Source organism: Dicentrarchus labrax, unplaced genomic scaffold (genome assembly GCF_905237075.1).
Source record: "Dicentrarchus labrax unplaced genomic scaffold, dlabrax2021, whole genome shotgun sequence".
NCBI lineage: Eukaryota > Metazoa > Chordata > Actinopteri > Moronidae > Dicentrarchus > Dicentrarchus labrax.
In genome coordinates, this window is record NW_026136702.1 from 3,963,941 (window position 1) to 3,986,640 (window position 22,700).

The 22,700-nt window shown below is 39.7% G+C and overlaps 1 protein-coding gene across 1 annotated transcript in view; it reads left to right on the forward strand.

The window, feature by feature from the left end:
• The window catches only part of LOC127349940 (rab11 family-interacting protein 2), a 16,071-nt gene extending 2,856 nt beyond the window's left edge, over positions 1-13,215 (forward strand). Inside the window, exons 3-6 of the mRNA XM_051376041.1 lie at positions 1,937-2,343; positions 3,890-4,235; positions 5,804-5,876; positions 8,109-13,215. Coding sequence (XP_051232001.1) covers positions 1,937-2,343; positions 3,890-4,235; positions 5,804-5,876; positions 8,109-8,333 — 1,051 coding nt within the window. The 3' untranslated portion in view covers positions 8,334-13,215. The remainder of the gene's footprint in view (positions 1-1,936; positions 2,344-3,889; positions 4,236-5,803; positions 5,877-8,108) is intronic.
• The last annotated feature ends 9,485 nt before the right edge of the window (positions 13,216-22,700 follow it).

Sequence of the window (22,700 nt, forward strand, 5' to 3'; positions counted from 1 at the left end):
TTTAATTAACAGGTGACTTGTCTAGGCTGCTTACCCACCCTGTGCCTAGTGCATGCTTGGATAAGGTTTGTCCCTTAGTGATATTAGTGTGTAAAAGGCTTAAGCAGACAGAGACAGTGCATGAATGTAGCAGCGTACTGTACCCACCATTATAGCTTGAAAAGGCAGTATTGTATTTGGCTAAACTCGGGGTTGTTGACCCTTACAAGTCCAGAACACACGTGTTTTTTAACCCTACATTAAGCAAACAGGAACAGAATAACCAAATTGGATCTGGTGTTAATTAGCTCTCTGCACGTTTCAACACGGAAAGACATTAGCACACTTCCTCTTTGCCCATCAGTTGGGAGAATCACAATATGTTATAATCACGGGTTTTATTTGTGTTAGGTGCCTGAGCGATGCACCTCGAGGCCGTGCACTTTTTTCAGCAGAGGTTCTGTAATGGATATGCTCACATTGCTTGTTGGCCTAATCCCACACTGCAGGCATATTTGACAATGACGCCGGGACCCTCGATACCATATCCACACTCCACAGTGGGTCTGTGTTCACCGCGGCCCATCCGCAATGTTTTTGAACTGACATATTGGGGAGGAAAGCCCGTCTTGATATCTGAGTAGGCAGCCCATAATTATCGCACACCTGTGTTTGTTGATTGTGAGGAGTTTCCCAGCGGTCCGGGCCCGAGTGGGAGGATTGTGGTTCCAAGCACAGGGAGGTTTATCTTGGCCTTGAGACACACGTGAGGTGCAGCCCCGGCCCCACGGCAGCGGCATGCTGTGGCTGCTGATCAGACTGAGCATGGCGCGCAGCCTGGGAATCGGACCCAGCAAGGCCTTTCATGACTGGGCTCCTGAGCCACGAGCTAGGCGGTTTAGAATAGCGTTCAACAGCTGCGGTTTTTCAAACGCCAATACCAACACTTTTTTTTTTTTTTTGGATTGAACTGATTTTTCATGCTGGAATTCAAGGGATACAACAAATCTCCATTTAAATCCAGGAAGAAATATCAGTAATTGTATGAGTGTGAATATATTTATGCAAATATACTTTGAAGTTCAAATCTGAGTGTTACATTTACGTCGATTCAGATAAAGGGTTAAAAGAAAAAAGATCAGAACAATTGCACCATGATGGAGGTGGGCGAGTGGAAAGACCAATATATTGATGTGAGCATAGTTCAGAATACACCCACAACATTTCAAAGATTAATGTGGCAAAAGCAGACAGAATACACTCCCTGATAGTTGTTTCAGCCTGATGCTGGTTTCCTAAAGGACATTGTCACAAGCCCTATAACACAGTGGATATGTCTCATTAGCATGTATGAACTGTTGGGTTGCCCTGCGACATGGCTTTGCAATTTCCCAACTGCTTGTCGTTGCATTTCTGAACAAAGGCCAGATTTGTGCAAATGCCACTTTATTTCGCTCAGAGTGAAGGCATAAATCCCATTACTTCCAGTTGAAAAAGCAGAGATGTTAAACAAATAGGAGCCCAAAAAGCAGCCTGAAATGGTTTATATTATTCAGCAGCCGGCTATTTCTTATGTTCACTTTGCAAAGAATAATGTTTATCCTCTGAATGATAAATTGTATTCTCACTTGTGTGAAAAAAAAAAAAAGTTCAAACGATTTAAGCCCCTGCGTTTGTGTGTAGCCTCTGGATTAGTCTGCTCAAATTAGCCTTTTCTGTGATGTCCACAAAGAAGAAGGTAGAGCACATTAGAAAGTTAGTGGCTATTTCTTTTCCATTTGTCATATTGTTTGATAGCGCTTGAGCTTCTACCACAGTCCGACTTTGTATACCTGTCTCCCTGAGTTATGTTGAGTTATGTGTAATTAACTCAGAAGATTTTCATAAATCCTGCTCTTTTTATATAAATTGTCTCATTGAATTTGCTCGGCCTAAGCTTCCTCCGCTCTCATTCCAGCTGGTATTCCTTGGAGTCGAAGCCGGGGAATAAGAAGAAAGAACGAGGCCGCATCCAAGTCAGCATCCAGTTTATGAGGAACAACATGACGGCCAGCATGTTCGACCTCTCCATGAAGGAAAAGCCCCGCTCGCCTTTTTCCAAACTTAAGGACAAAATGAAGGGTCGCAAGCACGACAGCGGCTTTTGTGACACCTCTTCGGCCATCCTGCCTCGCTCTGCCGTGTGCGACTCAGAGCCTAACCGCCAGTCCTTCGCCCCTGAACCACAACCCCAGCCTGAAGCGAAGGCTAAGAGATCCCTGCTCGCTGGGACCCATAAACTCTCTGCAGCCCATTCCATGTCAGATCTCATTGGGACCCACTTTCGACCCAAACTAGACTCCATGAACTCCATAGAAGAGAGTGGTGAGCCCCAAAGCTTCTATTTGTTCAGATTTTTTATTTTATTTTTATTTTTTTACAGCAGTTTGTTTCAATATTTGTTATATTTGACAAAGGGGGGCTTCTTGGCACACGTCTGCAGGGACTTGATAGGGTTTTTGTAATAACACCAAAAATGTGAAGTTACTGGTGAGCAGTGAGTCATTGCTACCTTCTCATATTTTCATTTTCAAGGATGGAGGACGGTGGTAAAGGTCTGGTCTCTCAAAACTTTCAGCTATTTATGAAGGATAAAAGGCTTCATTCTCGAGCACTACAACGACAGTATTACAGTAACACAGTTTTAATATTTTGCATTGTGGTTTGGTGTCTCTTTACACAATGTTTTAATTGTCTATTTGGTCTCAATTATTATCTTATTCCTCTGGACTTGCTCTTAACATGGTGCTGCAGTTTCTAGTGACCATCAGTAGAGGTCGATAGAAGACACAAAGCTATATGGATATGTATTTAAAGATATTTACAATATAAGATATATTAACCAAATTAGATGGCTATTAAGGTAATTCATATTCATCTGTGACCTTTATTGAGCTCTGTTGCTAACCAGTATTAAACTAGCCAGAACCTTCCAGCTCCACCAGCCTCCCATTTGCCCCCTCTGTCCTTGAGTTACTGTATCTGCAATTAACGCAAACAACAGTACAGACTTTCACAACAACAACAACAACAACAACAGTATAGATATTCAACAGAAATGGCTCATAAAATATAACACTTAATGAGGATAATGATAAAAAAAACGCTGCCTAAGTATGAAGTTTTTTAGATTTTCTGGGCTAAAAATGACAACAACTGCTAACTTATACTGCCCTGAATCAGGTAAGTCATGTTATGTCTTTAATAAATCTCAAAAATCTTTATCTGGTCATGTAAGTTTTCAAGGTGAGGCTTTGTTTAGTGATCATGTAAGTTCCTACATGTGCAATATTACTATATATTACTGAAGCAGTAAAATTCATTACTTTTGCCAAGGGAGGCTACAAGCGATAAACCAACTATCAGAATTCACTGATATTCATTACCTACGACTTTACAGTTAGTCTCTAATTGTACAAATAATCATAAAAGGCAAATAAGAAAGTATCATTCATATTCACTGTCCGACCTCCACTGCACAGGCGGTCTCTGATTATTCAGATTGGCATGCAGGGGAGGGGAACCTATCCAAAGCTCTGAAGGTAGGAGGGACGCAGTTGTAGATTTGTAGGGTATAAATAATATAACGAGCTGTCCTCACTGCTCCTGATAATTTTATTAGTTGGAAGAGTCACAAGACCAACTTGGGAAATAACACGAGTAAACAGGTTTCTGTGTCTGTGTAAAACCATAAAAAGAAAACAATCGACCTCTTCTAATGACACAGTGATCAGTACTGGCCATTAATAAGCCTGATTATATCTTACAGATAACACACAAATTAAAACACAACCCGTGAAGTGTGATTAGTTATTTGTGTCGATTTTAAATCAGAACTACGTAATAAGTTGTGGTTTTGGTTTCTCTTCAGGCGGCCCTCACAGACGTTCCCAGAGCGAGGTGCCAGGCTACGAGGACGGCGAGGCACACAGTGACCCTTTCACTGATATCAGTGACACCCTGCCACAGAAGTATGCCACGCTCCCACGCAACCGCAACCCGTTTGAGGGGGAGCACGGGCAGCTGTGGGACCGGGCAGAGCGGAAGGAGAAAAAGGAGAAGGTCAGCCTACTGGAACGCGTGACGGGAAAGAAGGAAGGCCGCAAGACCAGCAACGGGGCGCGCTCGGGCAGCTCTGGAGACCTACGTTCCCCCAACCCCTTTAGTGGAGACTCGCAAGCAGACACAAACCCGTTCAGCTCCAACTACAAAGCCAGGTAGTCCCTTGTTTGCTCCGTATGGTTCATGAGAATGAAAACACAGCACACAACTCTCCTCCTGTACTTTATCCATCTCACAAATACCTTCATTAGAGTGGTGTGTGCAGTTGTTTCTAGTTTCCTTAGAAACAGTCCATCAATCAGACATAATTTTCAATGTGCTTTTTTACAAAAAACTATTATTACTCTTAGTGGATGCAGACATTTACAAGAGAAATATAAATTGCTATAAATAGAAAACCATCAGTGGGTGAAAATAATATAACATTTTCAATACAAAGGAACATATTCTGTCCACTTTCAACCACTGCATAATTAAATCTCTTCTATCTCTTAATATTAATGAATAATCCTAACTAATTTTAAAGTAATTCTCCAGTAGACCTCGACACATTATCCCCCAACAGAATTTCCAATTCTCAAATACGTCTGTTCTTTTATGAACAAAAATAATCCAGACGTTACAAAAATGGCTTCAAGTCCAATTCCTCTTTTATCCCACTTGGGATTTTTATAAATCCAGAATACTTCCTTCTGTAAATGTCCCTCTCTCTGGTTAACAGCAATGTACCACAAATGCTGACGTATATTTAAAGTTATTTTTATTTGTACATTTCACATCTACCAGTATTTTTAGACAAGCCGCTGCAAGGTTTTGGTTTGATATAGATACAGATACAGATACAGATACAGATATAGATATAGATATAGATATAGATATAGATATAGATACAGATATATACTCACACAACACTTTAGCCAAATTTAGCCTCCGTCCACGTTGCTAAAATCTGCCCCGGTACATCAGTGGTTCTTACACATTTGTAGCATATCACTACTGAATGTTTTTCCTCATATTCCATAAATCATCTCATAATCCCAAAACATGATCTCGCTACCTCGTGGGTCAACCTCTGTACTACAGGATATTGGTTACAACATTCCCGTAAAGTTTTGAATACCAAGTTGATTGAAATCTACTATGTGATAGACCCTCCTTCTCTTCTTCATTCTGTTGTCGTGTATTGTTGTTCAAACATTTCCACCGAGCTCAGTTCAATTTATTTCCTGTGTTACATAAAGAGTTGGTGAGCACTGTGGCTAAGTTCTGGTTTATCGGAGAGGAAGGTGTCATTAGTGGCTCTTTAGAGAGCCTGGGTTTGATAACAGAGCCCTCTGAGCTATAGTAATGAGATCCTCTGCAGAGATAGACCACCCAATTAACCACTTATCTCTATAGGCACTAGTCCATCATCTTTACTGCTGCCTTTGTCATACAGTAGCTCAATGGTCATTTATAATGTGGCGCTGGAATACAAAAAGATGGTTTAAAGTATATTATTTATAGATAAACTTATTCACAGCTGCAGCAAAAACATTCCATGATGCATATTTTATTCCTCGATAAACTATGTCAGTCACCATAAATATTAAAATGTGCTTTATTAGCACAGGGGATAGACTCCTCAGAGCCTCTGTATCAGTAGAACGGTGATAACTGCACTCAAAATATTCACTGTAATGTCTTTATGTCAATACCGACTTCCTCTCTGATTGCTTCGCAGTGATAAAAAGTCAACAAGAAATGAAGACATCACCTTTGGCCAGAAGAAGAAGGACATCTACGGGAAGAAAAAGGTAAGACTGCGAAACCCTCCCTTGTGAAAGCAAATCATTTGTCAGGTGATACTGTTGCATGTTGACACTTTTATGTGACAATGATTGAGGGAGAAAGAAGAGGAGAAAATAACCCCAGCAGTTGCAACCGTGTCATTACTTCCTGTGTGGTGTCACGCAGATTTTTAATTGAGAATTTCCAAGTTTCATTTGACATGGCAGCTGGTGACATTGATCTCCGAGGTCGTTGAAAATTCAGATGTGCCATTCAACTAATAAGCAGCTGCACACATCGGTCATCATGTCTGATCTGGTCATAATTTGAAGTGGTGTGAAATTTCGGTCTCTGAGGTCAGTCAAAGTGGCGTGTCGCACTGATTCGGTAATTGGGTTTTTTTTGTTGTTGTTGTTGAGAAAAGGCATAGAAATATCATTTGTTTTTTCTCCTTAATAATTATTACATTATTTGTACGTGACGTTTTTACCCTTTTGTAGTTTGTGTTCAAGTTTAAGTTCCGTTTTGCGTTTTCAACATTGAAAAAAAAACAAAAAAAACTTGAAATTTGTCGACTATTACAAAGCAAAATTGGTATTTATGAGGGAGCAGTGGGAGCAGTAGCTAAAGTGATGCCTAAATGAGAAGGAGAATGCTGATAATGGCTTTCCTCACCTTTCTTTGTGGGTGTTGAGGGCTGTCGGTATCCACACATGTGCCCCCGTACATGCCGCAGTGCCTCGCAGAAATGGCAGCTCCCATTTCCTCCGCTTCAAGGCCCTAATTAACCACACACGGGGGGAGGGAGGGAGGGAGGGAGGGGAGGGCAGTGAGAGATTTCAAAGGACTGAGCTTTTAGATTCTCAAAGCTGAGCTCATTAGAAACTGTAATGACACAACTGGAGAATGCCAAGTGTGCGCCTTATCTTCTCCTCACTACTGATCGCAGAAAAATGGTCATCATTACTTTGCCAGTTCATGGTCATTTCCAGGCCTTTGTCACCAGCCACTAAAGCTCCTGATTATTATGCTGTGTGAGTGTGTGTCTGTGTGTGTGTCTGTGTGTGTGTGTGAGAGAGAGTATATGCACATACACACGCCTGTATGTGAAACCAACATCCACTTCCATATGGCAGTCAGTTCTCTCATTCCCTCTCAAATGGCTTAAGTGCAGTATCTTTCAGTCAGATGCCTTTTTTTTCTTTTTTTTTAGTGTTGTGTGCGAGGAATAGGTTACTGAGCTCTGTTCTTGAAACCCTCCTTACATTGGACATTTAATCTCGGTGGCAAATATTTCATTTTGGTTTGTGTCGCCCCACAGTAGCCTCGGTGCTGTTAGAAGCGATAAGATACCTGGTAAGCAGTCCCGCTCCAGGTCTTTCTGCATTGTCTTTCCCCAGCAGTAGAGGCTTGAATGGTGCATGGGAGTGGAAGCTGATAAGTGTGGTATTTTAAACAGGGTGAAGGCTTTGCTGCTCTATCCGTTCGGGGGAGGATGCCCAGCACCGAAGCGATAAAGTGGTCCCTCATTAAAAACGATTACAGCTCCTCTCGTACCCGCGCAATATGATCTGCACATACCGTACCACACTGCTCCGTCCAAATAGGTTGTCCTCAAAGAGCAAAGCTGGGCTTGGGTTGCATTCTTATTTTAGTATTTATTAGCCTGACTTTAATTGCAGAAATATGCAGCCTGGCATCTCCCCTCAAAACAAAGATGGGATATCTTCATTATGAATGCTTGTTAGAGTTTTTTGCCTGAAGTCTCTCTAGTTACAGAGATTATTCTTTTAGTTGCTTGAAACTGAAGAAAAAGGAAAACAACTTCATCAAGATGTTAACTGCCTGCTATAGTATAAAAGCCCCATTAGAGCAGTTAAGCTGCTCTTGATTAGTTATAAACACTGTTAGACAATGTTAGATCATAACATCTGCCGTAGAATTCAATGACATGTCAGTGCTAAATCCCTTGAGAAGTATCATCTTAACAACTCTCAATTAGCCTTTATTAGCAACAGAGAACAAGAGATAAACACATGACAGTTTATGTCACTTTAGGCCAACACATCTAATTAGTCGATTTTCTCTGTCGCATTGTGAGTGAACTTAAAGGGTATCTTTACTCTTGCCTCTCTTATCAGATGCTGACATTTCATGGAAGATCACTCACCCATTTTAGTCTACTTTTACAAGAACAAAAATCTGTGCAAAATACACTGATTATGGAGCCTCAGAATTGACTTGTTTTCCATTTTCAGGAGGTGACGCAGGAAAGCATCGCCGCCTATAGCAACTTATCCTTTGAGGAAGTTGTGCAGGAACTCATCAAGCAGAAAGAAGTGGTGAGAAAGAAGGACGCCCACATCAGGGAGCTGGAAGACTACATCGATAACCTGCTTGTGCGCGTCATGGAGGAGACGCCGAGTATTCTACGGACACCCTATGAGCCCAAAAAGAAGGCGGGTAAACTTAGTAAAAAGTAGAAGGAAAAGACACAGGAAGTTACTAATGAAGGTTTAGCAGTAGCTCATGTATCGGTTTCATGGTAAAATAAGTGGGAACAAATGGGATTGATCAAAGCCAAATTTATGATTGAGTTATGTCTTTGCTTTAGAACATTTGTGTGCAGTGGATGTAGTTTTTATAGACTTTTTTTCCCCCCCTAATGTTTTGTTTATTTTATTTTAGGTTTGTTTGGTAGAAATATAATTCCAATATTTCAAAATTCAGAATTACTTTATGAATACTTGGTGCAACTTTAGGTACTTAAACAGGATAAGAGAAATTCATGAGTCGATTCAAATCAAACGAAATCCATATTTTTTTGTCAAATATTAGGTTTAGCTATGTTGTATGCACTTGTGAACCCACAGAAGTTTGTTGCACACGCAGCTGCCACCATCTGCCCAGAAGCTCTTAAGGTGCAAATGCAGCCAAATTTATGTTTACCAGATGCTGTAGTCGCAGTCGTGTGCTGTTTGCTGAACAATGGTCAAGTGGTTAATGAGATGAGGCTGTAGTTACTGTGTTTACACTCAAGCGCGAGTCTTAAACTTGACACCTAAAACTACGAGAACACATTTACAGAGGCTTTGTCCCGAGCTTCTTACACGTTACAGATGTGGATGAACTCTGCTCTCCTACCTAATAGCTTCTGTGATTCATGGGTATTGTTTGAAAGACTGGAGGAGAGTTACGGTAAGAAGCTGCTTGACAGTATCTGGGAGTCTGGTTTCTCTCTAGCTTACTGAGTCATGCATTTGAAAAAGTAAAAAAAAACGAACAAAGTACATTCCTATTATTGGTTACTGACTTTCCATTCTTTATTTTATTTGTGATGACTATCAGTTAAGTTTCTTGGGCGGGGGAAAGGTGATAATTTTACTGACTTTTAAGTGCAATAATCATAACTTGGGTATCTTGCTTTATATTCTGCTGGTTTACATTTTAATCACATCTTAATGTTGATTTTGATTCAGTGGAAAAGCTTCTTTGTTACAGCCTCCACAGATTGCCCAGCCTTCATCTCCCTCAAATACAGTTTATGCTGAAGATTGTATTAATGGTACCGTTGCTGCACATGTGGTTATATGCTGAACAATCTTTATTTATCAAAAGTTAATTTACATATGAACTTTATTTTAATGTATTTTTAAGGTACTTTATGGTAAAAGAAACGCTACTGTATCCCAAAACCTGTTCCCTCACCACCTGCTCTACTGTAAAAACACAAATCTGAAAAAAAACTGGCTCATTTGAGTAAATATTCACGTGTTTAAGTCTTACTGATACAATGTTTATATGTAATTCCCATTAGCATCAATATTTGTTTACCTTTTAAATGAAATACTAGTCACAAATTAATTGTGCCTCAATATATTTCAGCTATTTTTTCTTTTTGTATTATCAAAACAGTCCAGATTCTCACATTCATATAAGATATAAGTGTGTCTTACCAGTTCACTGAGTACTAATGAGAACCGGTTCCTAATTGTTCATGGTAAACAGCCAATGATTGTCATTCAGGTCACAAGTAACTGTTTGACACCCTATGTCAGAAGCTAACCGTCCTCATTTCACAGTTTTATGTCATCTCATATGTCGCCTCAATCTGTGACGCTAATGTCATAACAACATATGTTGTTTCCGTGTTAAACAGCACTCTTTAATTCTGTTTATCACTTTCTACTGAACAAACGCTGAATGAGCTACGGGGCAGCTGTTAGATTGCACTGCTGGTACTGAAACAAACTAAATGACTACTTAAAGTTTTAAGTCTCAGAAAGAGTTTTTATCACCTATTACCTGTGCTTGTGCTAGATGTTCAACGATAGTACGATCACTTACTAATGTTTAGGTTTACATTTTTAATTGTTTTTTGCTATTTAATGGAAGCCGCTTCATGTACAGTGTTAAATATGCTTTGTATTATAGTTTACTCAAGGTTGCACACGTCACATCATTCTTAATGATGTATCAAACCTCTTTTGTCAGATGCTGATCCATCTTGTCCTTTCGCTGGTATTATTTCTGGTATTTATGTCTTCTTTTGTAATTGCGTCTTCAAAATATTTGACCTTTACACTGTATGATACCAAATCACAGCTGAGACAAAGTGCTACACTTTATCTATGGAATGTCAACAGTCAAAAAACACTTGTCAGTTTTCATTTTTCATGAATGTTACACCACTCAGAAACACATTTTTTGTCATGTACTAATTATTTCTGCTGCTGTGAGAGTAGTTATTTCATCTGAAGGTTTGTGATCTCTTTTGGAACTTGAAGCCAAAATCTTTTTGTTACTGAATGTATTCTGGTTGGCTTTGAAACACACAATTCTGAAATGTATAATAATATACAGTACACTAACAAGGCCATTGAACCTTTTCTTGCCTTTAAAGTATTTGGTGTATCCAAAGAGATCATTTCATATGGGTGATTCTTCTCCCCTTCTTTCTGTCTATTGGTCTGACAAAACTCAGACATCTTCATTATGGTTGTGAGATGATGTGACACAGATGCTGGGTAAATTCATTTTGTATTGGGGGGGGGAGTTATCTGATTTGCATATATTTTGTAAAGCCAAAAATGTTGGAATCGGTGCATGAAATGATGAGTGTTATGTGATGCTAATTAAGAAGATATGTGGATAAGAATCTGTTTTCCATTATGGAAAAGCTTCTCACTGATTGCCTTCCTACATGTGCTGAAGTGTAAACTCTCTGTCTCCTCATTTTACAGGCTTTACCAACAGCTTTAACTAGTCTGTGTCGGTAGTTAGCCGGTTGTACATGGACCTTGCCGAGCTCTTAATACTTCCATTGTACATACTGTATAGTCACTTTGTAATATCACTTCACCTCCTTTGGTATTTTGCACATTTTGTTGTGCTGTAAAATGTCTGAAAATGTGCTTCCTGGGGATTTATTCTGTCTGAAGTTCAGTCAAAATACAACTAAAGTTAAATGGAATTTCAAAAGTGGGAATAAACGTGTAAAACTGAAGGAAAAAAGTATTCCCCACCCATCTTTCATTTGAGCTAAACTGACATTGGCAAACTGTGATTTAATTGTGATACTCAGGCATTTTAATAGGTTTTCTTTCTCGGGCCTTTTTGTAGCTACAGATAATTTCTCGTTGCCAGCAAAGCAAATGCGAGGATTTCTTCCGGTGGTATTCTAGTGAATGTCATATTGTGCATTGTAGAGAGAGTAATGCTCATACAGAGTATGGAACAGGTGATTTACACTTAGGTCTACAATGTACCCTGAAGCCTCATTGCTTTGCTCGAATGATGAAATGACAAGAGATAAGCCCTTAAAAACATGTTGAACACATTTGGACCCTGAGGTTATTTAGTTCAAATGAAAAATGAGGGGTGAGTAGTTCAAATTAATTAATTTTGCCTGTCATTTTTCTTTTAGCTTGATTGCTACATTTGCTTTGTGCTTCAACGTAATTTGGTGCTTTGGTAGATGTCAGACTAAACCACAAATCTAACTGAAAAGCATTTTCAAATCATTTTCTAGCACAACAGTGTAAAGGGGTACATAGCAACACACACACACACACACACAAAAAAAGCCCTCGTCATTATTATACTTCTTCCTTGCCACTTTGCATAATATTTGTCATCCAATTAATGCCAGTGTTTGAATATGCAAAGCACTTAAAATGCTCAGAGGCAGAATTTCCTATAAAATTTGGCCATGGCCTGTGTGTCTTAATTTAAGTCTATATAGATTGTTTTGCACATGCATTAAAGTGTTGTAAGTGTTGTAGGTGAATGTCCGCCCCATTCCAAAAAAAATAGTGCAAACATATGGGGATTTTTGTTTTTTTCCTCTTCTCCTCCATGTTGACGAAGCATGCATTGAACCTTTTGATGAAGATGACATAAAGCTCGAGTCGGATCTCACAATCCTCCTCTGGCAGTCTTCTAAGTCTTCTACTGATAATGTGATGCTTCTTGCCATAGGCCACATACAGCTGCCAGACACTAAGACTTAAGCTCCCGCTAAATCCCCTGACGGTGCTTGTAATGTGGCACACAGTTTTGAAGGAAATGATGACTGTGTTTATAAAAGATCTCGGCAGTTAGCAAAGCTTCATTGAGTTTACAGAATTGTGTGGAAGCTGGTGTACAGAGGCCAACACAATTAAACATAACACGAGTTGAGTTTAGTGCCCCAGATGACGTATTGATACCGCCGCGTTGGTCTGCTTCCCGATGTGTACTCGGTCTCACAGTTCATTCTGGCACACGCCTTTGTAATGTAACAATGGATTCTTGTCATTTCTGCATGTCGATCACACGTTTTTATTACGTAACACTTTATATTATTGCCAAATTATACGGCATTTTCCTGATCTACAAACTATCACTTCCTCTAGATTGGGTTCAATTTCATCCACCCTCATCACACGACTTTATTGTAATGTATTTAAATCAATCAGTTGTACGGAGTAAGTTGGGTTAAAAATGGCAGAGGAGTTTTGTTTTTCACATAATAGCCAATATGCAAGACTTTCATACCCGGATGCTTAGGGACAAGAATGTATGGATTTTTTTATTACTGTAGGTCTGGAAACACATTTGGGTGTAGAAGATGTATGTATTATAAAAACAGTATAATGCTGTTCAATGGTGACTATGTGTAAAGTGCCAACATAAGCACTGATTCAATTTGGTGATGCATTTCTTAATATTCACTCATTCTCCATGTACTACAGTTTCAAACATTAACTTTTAGATATTATCATCTCATCCATTATAATCAAATCCCAATGTTATATTGGATGTAGTTTGAAAGGCACAAGCAAGATTGTATTGTCCTTTTCAATAAACTCACTGTAAATGAAACCTGCTGTTGTATTGAGGGTTTTTTTGGGGGCAGAAAACGTATCCTTACATTTAGCAGCAGATCTTGTTAATCCAGCACTGCAGTGTAAATCTGATGCAAATCTTCCATAAAGTGGATTTCTATTCAGCTGTTCCTTGCACTCAACACCTGTCCTATCATTCTTATGGATAAATTAAAAAGCCACTCTCAATTAACTCTGATCTCGCTGGCAGTTAAACCACGATTAGTGTCTTTAATTGTGCTTATTTGTGTCAAGCTTTTGTTTTCTCCTCGCTGAAAGCAGCTCTTCCTTTTGTTCTGGAGAAATTCCCATGCCTTGCTGGCAAAAGAGAGAAGTGGCACCGTTTGACAACGGAGTAGCACGATTGCTTGTTAAAACTCCACTCTAATTTGCCTATGTGTGCAACAAGACTGTGTGAAATCTTTTGGGACAAGAAACACTTGTGTTGTTTACCGGCTGACGCTTTTGTGGGTCCCGTTTGCTTCCCCGTCACCCCCCGCCACACAGCAGGTTAAAACATGACCTCTCCCCTGTCACCTCAGTGTAGTAGTCCCTGAAGAGGTGCACCTCAACACCGCAGCAGCTGCCACCGCACAGCACAGCGCCGCCTTTACAGCTGACAATGATGAGCTGCATAGCAGTGGTAACCAGGGACACCAGGAAAATACTACTTACAACATCACTCCGATAATGAAACAATCTTTTTGATCAGGTGACAGTGTAATAGTGACAGAACCACCTGCTTTATATGAGGTTAAATGTAAGTGTGAGTCACATTTAGATGCAACCGTGCTCGTTAAAGTTACAGAATTGGCAGCATGCGTCCTGATTAATTTTTTATCTTCCTGTGTTAACTTATAGTCTTGCCTTGGGAGACACTGAACACAAATACGTGTGTAATTGGGCTTTATGTAGGTGTCACCTGTTGTATTCATAAGCTAATTGGCATACTCATTGTCATCCTTACACATTCATCAACAGATTGAATTTCACAGATCCCAGCTTTTGTACGGCGGTGGCACGTGTCATCTGAGTGCCTCCTAGATTAAAGCCCATTAGTTCATTGTGCATTATATCATATTGCTGTAATTTGAGGAAATATCCAACAAACGTGTTATGTAAGATTCTGTGGGTGCAGGAGAAGCCCAAGCGTGCCAGGCAGGGCCACCCACAGGTCACCTGCACTCCCCTTTAAATATGGATGGGCGTCATAGCAGGGATCAGTGTCACCCCGCACGCGTCTGTGAATAGAAGTGCCTCAGGCAATCATGGAGAAACTTATATGAGGAGAAATTCGGCAGATGGATGAGGTGTTTTTAGGGGAAAAACCAGACCTATTTGGGCAGCTGGCCTGAACTTGTTGGATGATCGGGGGCCAGATGTCAAGGTTAACCCCTCAAACTCCCCAGGGTATCAGACCCCACCCGCTCCTCCAACGCGGGACTCTTTGTTGGATAGTTAACTAATCTGAATAGGTGCTTGAGATAAATCAGGTGTCAAACGTGCTGCAGATCCTTGTTGCGTTGTATTGATGGCATTGTCTTCCTCTGATAGCTGCCACGCGTCTGGTATCAGGTGAACAAAGCCAGATGACAACCAGAGAGAATCTGTCAACATCTAACAGCAAAACAAAGGCGAAGGATGCCGACCAGAACTCAGATAGACACAAAAACGGATGTACGCTCAATAAATACACGAGGTTTATCTTGTACATTAAAAGATTTTTTTTTATTATCCTTACGAAGAATAAATGTACTCCAATCCTGCTGTCTTTTATTGCTCTTTATTACTCAGATAATAAAAGGTCAGCTGTCAAGAAATTGAACATGATAATATTAATATGTATAATTAATTGATTCAGTTACCAGGGGCTGATCTAATCGGCTCTATGGAGTCACCAGTTGGAATCAATGTTTCTGTATCGATCGATATATTGTTGGACTGGAGCTAATGAGCTAACTGTGCTCTCAAGTTAAACATGAATTAACTAAAGTGTATTGGTTACTTTAACAGTGTTTAATGGCATTCACACTAAATAATTTAACATTTTATAGCGAACACAAGTTCAGTAAATGTGAATTGTTCATGTTGTCTCCATGTTTTAATGGATGGAGGTCATAGAAACTTTGTGTTAAAAAGAAAGGAAAACAAATAATAACTTAACAGTAATTAATGGATTTATATTTATTTAGGTAGATTTTTTTGAGTTGGTTAATTTGGTATAAATTAGGTAATATTGTTTCTAGCTGGCTAGAAACAATATTATATTATATATATATTATATATATTATTATTATATTATATATTATATTATTTTGCTACCATTGGCAAAATTAATGTTTATTTTACAGTTTTCATAATACTAGAGCTGACTTGTTCCTTCTTATTCATTCTGGAAATTTAAAGACTAGTTTCCCAGTCATGGAAACACCTGGAAATTGGTTAAAAATGAGCAAATATCCTGGAAATAATCTATGTTGTCCTGAAAAATGTTTGTATTTCAACCAAATTAATTGTCTGTAAAACAAAACAAATTCTACTTTGGCTGTGGGCAAATTATTGTAGTCAATTTGCTTGAAACCACAGCTTTTATGACCATTTGTAAGTGCTGTCCTGTATTGTCACAGAAAACTCCTGGAAAAGGATTTGTTAAAAAGAGTGCTTATGTTCTGTCACTGTTTTATTTAATGGTGGTCCCCACAGCAGCACAGCTTTATGTTAAGAAGAAGGAGACTAACTAACAGTAACTTTAACAGTGGTTATAACACACTCACTTTTAGTTTAGTAGATTTTAGCTATTATGTTTAGCTTCACTCAAGAAACATGATAGAATAGAGATTATTATCTAGTAAGTCAGATTTCACCCTGTGACCCTCTTTGGGACTTGGATATTTTGTGCTCTTTGCAGGCCTGGTTGTTTTTGGGGAACAGGTCGAGCTCGTAGGACCAGAGTGTTTCTTCAGTAAGCTGGTGAGCGACTGGTCTCATTATCACTGTCTGAGCAGCACGTGCCTGGGACTTATCACCTAAAAGCTAGGAAACATGAGCTGTCAGCAGACCACGGGTTTGCATTTGGTCATTTTTAGCCTGTAATTGGCACCACAAAGAAGTTGTAGAGGGATCACAAGAGTGCAAGCAGAAACTCGAGCTGATTATCTTATTTTGGTATTATCAACAGTGAAGAATTACATATAATCATGATCAAGCAGGAGATTGCAATTACACAGTAAAAGCTATGTTGTGGTGAGACACTGTTAATAGTGGTTCAGGATTGAGCTGTATGTACATATTTCTTCTGTGTGGAAGAAAGTTAAATATCCCCTAATCTAAAGAAACATCGGTCAGTCTGTGTATTGTTATTTCTGTGGGTTATTGTATTATGGGAAGTTCACTTTTTTAACAATGATTTGTGATCATCACAGCAGGATAACCCAGCAGCAGGCAGGCCGCTCACTGCTTACATCAGGCGCAGTTGTAGTTTGCAGTGGATAGATCACATTAGAACTTCACTGCAATAGCTCAGTAAAGCCATGCTAAAACTAGAGTAATACAATCAATCAATCAGTCATCTCCTGACTTCACAGCACAGGAGAGCTCTGCTGGAATGCTGCTAAGCTGCAGATGTACCAGCCAAATTACTCCAGAGGGGAATTACCAGGCCATAAATCCAGACGTCAGGAGGATGGCTGTAGCCTGTTTCACGGTAAAAAAAAATCCATGCAACTTGTTTCCATTACCTTCATAAAGAATGTCTCGCTGTGCAGGGCTTCAAACTTATCGCTGACGACAGATCTAAACATGTTTGCATCCAAACACGGCCTCAAATCACAGCGACTTTAAACAAAAACATCATGGGAATCTGCTGGAGCCGTTCACCGTGTCCTAACAGGTCCTGTAAAATGAATGATCTGTGACATGACAAACTGTTAGAGCTAACTAATAATCATCTCCTGCTCCTTCATAATCTTCTGTAAATCTGAGGCATGCAGCAGCCTGCAAGGTTTCACTTTTCTGTGGATATAATCTTAGTTATCGTTAAGTGATGGAACAGGCTCATTCAGTGTTACATGCATTTAAACACCAGTCATCATTACATGTTTGTTATCGGATCTAATGGTTTTAGTAAAAACACAGGATCCTTTCACCTATTTTATTTGTGCAATTCTCATGTAAGTAGAAGGCAAACAACAGACATACAGCCTAGTCAACACGACACAGTAACCACTGGCATCAGATCGTTGGCAGGTACCGGGCTTCATTATTGCTAATTAAGATGTATAAATATGCTGTCTGGCACTTGACTTGTCGTTTGCAATGGGCCATTTTTTCCATCAAACTCAAAAAGTGCCAAGGTAGACAAGGTGAGGGCATGGGTGCTGGTAGTGCTGCTGCAGTGTGTACTCTGTGGGCACATTGCAGCTCAGCTGGCATACATCTGACTGACGCCTTCGGGTGCCAGCAGCTAAACAAGCCCAGGTTTGAGGGGAGCGTGTTGTATATTTGGGCTGAGCTGAGCGAAGTCTGCCAATGTCTTTGAGTGTCTGGCTTCATGGGCTCTCATACAGAGCTCCTTGTGGAGCTGCGCTCTCTGGTCATCTTACAGATGATGGCAGTGGACAGTTTACAGTAGGAGGCACGGCCAGGAGGATGTGACATCACTGCACTGTACTCATAGAAAGTACTAACCTGTTATTGAAGTGAATCAGGATTCTGTCCACTTGTTGTTTTTGGGCTGAGTTAGACACTTCAGAGAATTTGTTTTGCCTTCAGTGTAGATGGATGTCACTGGTTACAGGTCACCTCAGTCTTTATAAAACCAAACATATATATATTAAAAAGGGCTCTGTCGGATTGGACTGTGCTAAGTTGCTTTGTATATTGGTAACACTAAATTGTACCTAGAGATAGCTGTGTGTAAGTTTCAGACAACAGAAATCAAGTAAATGATAGAAAAGCACACTAAAGTCTGCTGTCCTGACAGGTCTGTGAAGAGCAAGAGAGGTAAAAACTAATTGACTTCAGGAGAAACTCTGCTTTTAACTTTTAACTGTCATCTGATTCAGTTTGATTTGATTATCAATTTGCCATTTTATGTGAGTCTAAAAGTTCCAAATCCATCTGAATATGACTATTTAAATCTTCAGCATCTCACTTAATATTGGGTTGCTCCTCTCTGCTTACAGAGCTGAGGACATATCAAACAACATCAGGCACTCTTTCTCACTGACCTGTGATCCTTTTAGATGGTAGATGTTTCTTTCCATCTGAATACTAATGTACATTAGCACATGCTTGTTTTCATGTATTACCTTTTATGGCTGTTATCAGGTAGACTTGCAGAGCATTTACTCTGGTTAACATGTTGCATGCTGGGACATTTTGACTGGGGTTATTTTGTGACTCCTTTCCTTCCCCACACTTGTCTGGATGGGCCGGGGATTGAAGCCAGTGGTCCAGGACCACTTTATTTAACATTTTCCCAGCTAACCTCATTTGGGAAATGCTGTCAGATGGTATTGCAGATCTTCTATGAATTTCCCATGGCAATAATATTTGTGGTAGTTATTTAGAAAGCATTTTATTTTGGTTACCATCCATTTGCTGACCACTTTTAGTTTGTGGGGAGAGAAATTGCCTCAGATTTGCTAAGCTTGTAATGATGGGAATATTCCAGTTTTTGAAGGGTGCAAATCATGCCAGGAACCACCAGTGAAGACCCAACAGAACTGAGAGTGGCTGTAAAATATGTGCTTTGTTTATTGTGATTATTACAGACAGTGTTGTGAGGAACAAAATACAAGATCTGTGTGCTGCTTGTACCGAGGAGGTTATGATTTTCATTTTGTTTGTTGTTCATTGACATACAGTATGCGAGTAATTTAGTTAACCGAACAGCCTTCTCTCTACTTGCAGTTCAAGTAACTTCACCGCCACTGACACTATCAGTACCTGTATAGTTTCTACCCTTTATTTTCTACTTGCATACCAGTTTTAAAAATCTGTTATTACCAGGCAGCTCCCAGGTGTGAATGTAAACATGTGTAACCTTTCCTCATCCTGTAGAGACCACAGTAGGCATTTTTCTGCAAATAATATGTACTTACAGCTTGTCTGCTTTTGTTTGAGATTATACACAATACTACTGCATATTTCTACACAATAATTTAAGGTGCTTTCACACCTGACCTGTTTGGTTTGGTTAAAACTGACTCAATCAATCGTCAATCGAACCCCCGGCGTGGACCAAGAAAGAGGACTCTGGGATGGTTTGTTTGTGGTGTGAAAGCAAATGAACCAACTGCAGGATTTCATGATTTTAACATGGTCTGCTCAGGATGCAATCGTATGATTGATCTTTATAAGCCAGGTATATTATTTATATTTATTTATTTAATAAACACATATGCACATCAGCGTGGGTATTTTCTCTGATCAATAGTACAAAAGTGGTTGAAACTGCTGTGGTTATACCCAACCTCATGTACTTTGTCACTTCATTAAATCCATTAAAAAGTGTGTGACAGCGATCCCACAGTAACAAGCACAGAATCATTAGGCTGTTGTACAAGAAACTTCCTTTTCGTCCTGTCTCAACCTATTAGTCATTACTCATAACATGCAGATGATTCACTGTCTGATAATAGGCCTACTAATAATGTTAATCAGGTATTTCTTTGTGAGCTATTTGTGACACCAAATAATATACACATAATGTACACATCAAAAGCATTAAAGTGCTGCATAAGTCTGATGATACAGGATATTAATCACCGAAACCATCTAAACAACAAGTTACCTGTCAGTCTGTATGACTCAGTGTTTACTCCTCTTGTTTCATTTGTAAAAAGTCAGTGTGAACAGGACCAGAACTAAATGTATAATTTTCCCCCTCTGTTCCAAATGAGCCAAACTACAGGTGTTAACACACCCTTAGATTTTGGCTTGCATGTGTGTGTGAATCCTAACTAATGTGACAAGCACATTACTGTAAATGAGGGTCAATGAACAAAGCCCATTATTCCTCTGCGGTGACTAATTAGGAAGAAGAACAATTAGCCAATTGACCAATTAATAACAATCCTCTAATCTACAAAAAGTGATCGGCAGGAAAGATCTGTTGGTGTTCCTTCGCTCTGAAAAGAGAAGCTCCATGGGCGTTCTGCACGAGACGAGATTTAAAAGGTCTTTAATCTAATTAATCTGAGATAAATAATGGTTTATGCTATTACAAAATTGCTCATAGAGAGGATTACAATACCATAAAATACAAAGTAATAAGTTTTAATGAAAGGAATTCAAATATCTTTCTCATGCCTCATTCCCTCTCTGTCTTTCTCTTTTTCTCTCTTTTTTTTTGAGATGCACAGTAACTGTAAGTCATCGGCACTTCCTAGTAAATCCTGGTAATAACCATTTGCTATGTGCAGTATATGCAGCAATTTCACTCCCATTAATTGGCAATTAATATTTGCATATTCACATATGAATTGACTTACTGATGAGATAATACCATCTTTAAAAAGATAGAAAGTGAATGTAAATAAATGGCAAATGTTTCAAGATGTCTCAGTAATCTTTATGCCAAAAAAATCTTTTTTTCTATGCAGCTAAAATTATTCACACTGTATGTGCTACTTAAAAAAATAAAATAAAATCCCATATAAACCTTATGTTACATAAAACCAACATGCTTGACTTCAAATAATTGTGGAGCACTTCTCCAAACATCTCCAAGTGTGTGACCAACACTGCGCTCTTGGCCATATGGACTATCATCATTAGGACTTTGCATGTTCTTTTTCCAGCCTCCAGTATTATGAAATGTCTCCACTGTTTTCAAAGTGTCACGTAGCTGCATGAAAGACCTATCAAGCCTTGGCTGGTGAGAAGCTTGCTAGTCTCTGCGGAGTTCTTTGTAGGGGGGTAAAATGCCTGCAATTTGCAAGTGAGATGAGTTGTCAAGCTTTGGAGACATGCAGGTGGCTCAATTTGTCTCCCTGTTTTGATACAGCTGAAGCAGAGAGTATTGGCAAAGTATTGGTAGAGCTCCCCAAGTCTTTGTGAGTTCAGGGAGAGCTGCAATTAATTATGTCGCCCAAGTTTTGACACACGTAACATTATGCTGTCAGTCCCTCAGCGAGATGACGTTGATGTTTTTATCCCTTGAACGTAATTACCGGCTGTCTGTTACTCTTCATGCCGACAGTAAGAAAGAAAGATGGTCAGGTACGTTTGATAAAACTTACATCAGGAATCCACAAAACAGTAGTTTAATACACCACCGACTTCTCTTAGCTTGCAAGTGTTGCATCCACTTAAGGGTTGTTAAGGCTGTGGAAAGACAAACAAATGAGACATTAAAGTAATAATCCCTGACATTTTCATATAAATAAATGTCCATTTTGTTGCTTTCTGACACGACTGCCTCAACAAAGGAAAAGGAAGTTTTTACTTTGTAGTAAGTAGAAGTTTATTTGAGATTAAAAAAAGTGCAGTGGAGTCAGCAAACGATAATCCACCTACAGAAAGTCTAACTAACTGTTCACAAATGATCTCTTGAGTAAACATTAATCTGGTAGATTACCATAAGAATTCTTTCAGGTCACTGAAGGTTTATTTAGTTCATTTATTTAATGACATATGTTCTGAAAAATAGTGCTTCTGTGCAGACTGTTTTCTGCCGTGACCCACCAGAGGACGAGGAGATGGGTGTTGACGAGACAGCAGTCGTCGAGAAGTTGTTAGGCTAGGTGGTGGTTCGTCTGGGGGTACGAGTTTGGAACATGCAGTCCCCTCTCCTCGAGCGGTGAACCAGAACCAAGTGGAGTGAGGCTGGCGGGCCACAAGAGCGCCATTGTTCTTCACATTAATCAAACTGAGGAAGGGCAGGTAGCATTTCCCTAGCCCACCCCACATGCACACCCTGCCAACCTCCATGAATGGACTGCTTTTTTAGCTGGCAGCGATTGGCCATCGGAGCTCCGAGAGGATGTGTGTCTGTTTAATTAGTGTGATGAGCTCAGCGGAGTTTATGTGCAGTGTCGGACACCAGGTATTAACCCCTCGAGTTTGACCCTGCGAGGGGGGCGGCCGACCTCAATCTTGACATCTCTTTCTTTCCACTGTTCTCGCTTTCCTTCTCTTCATTAGAAAAAGACAGATTAGACAGGCGAAAAGCAGACTGGAAGAGGGGGAGACCGGACTCAATCTCAGCCTTGGTTTTTTCACCAGCCCCTCTTCGTAGGCTCGCCCTCAGATGAAGAGAATAATTACTGCTATGATACTTCTAATGATGCTGTCATTAGGATGCTGAGTTGTGGTCTGCTGCAGTGCTAAAAGCTGCTCCCTCCCTGCTCACAACACATGGAGCTTTCCCAGAATTTGAAAAAGGCCCTTCACTCTGATGATATCACATGCGTAGATACAGACACATGTTTGGCTTTATGATTTGTTCTTGATGCGTTGGAGTGTAATAGAATCTGT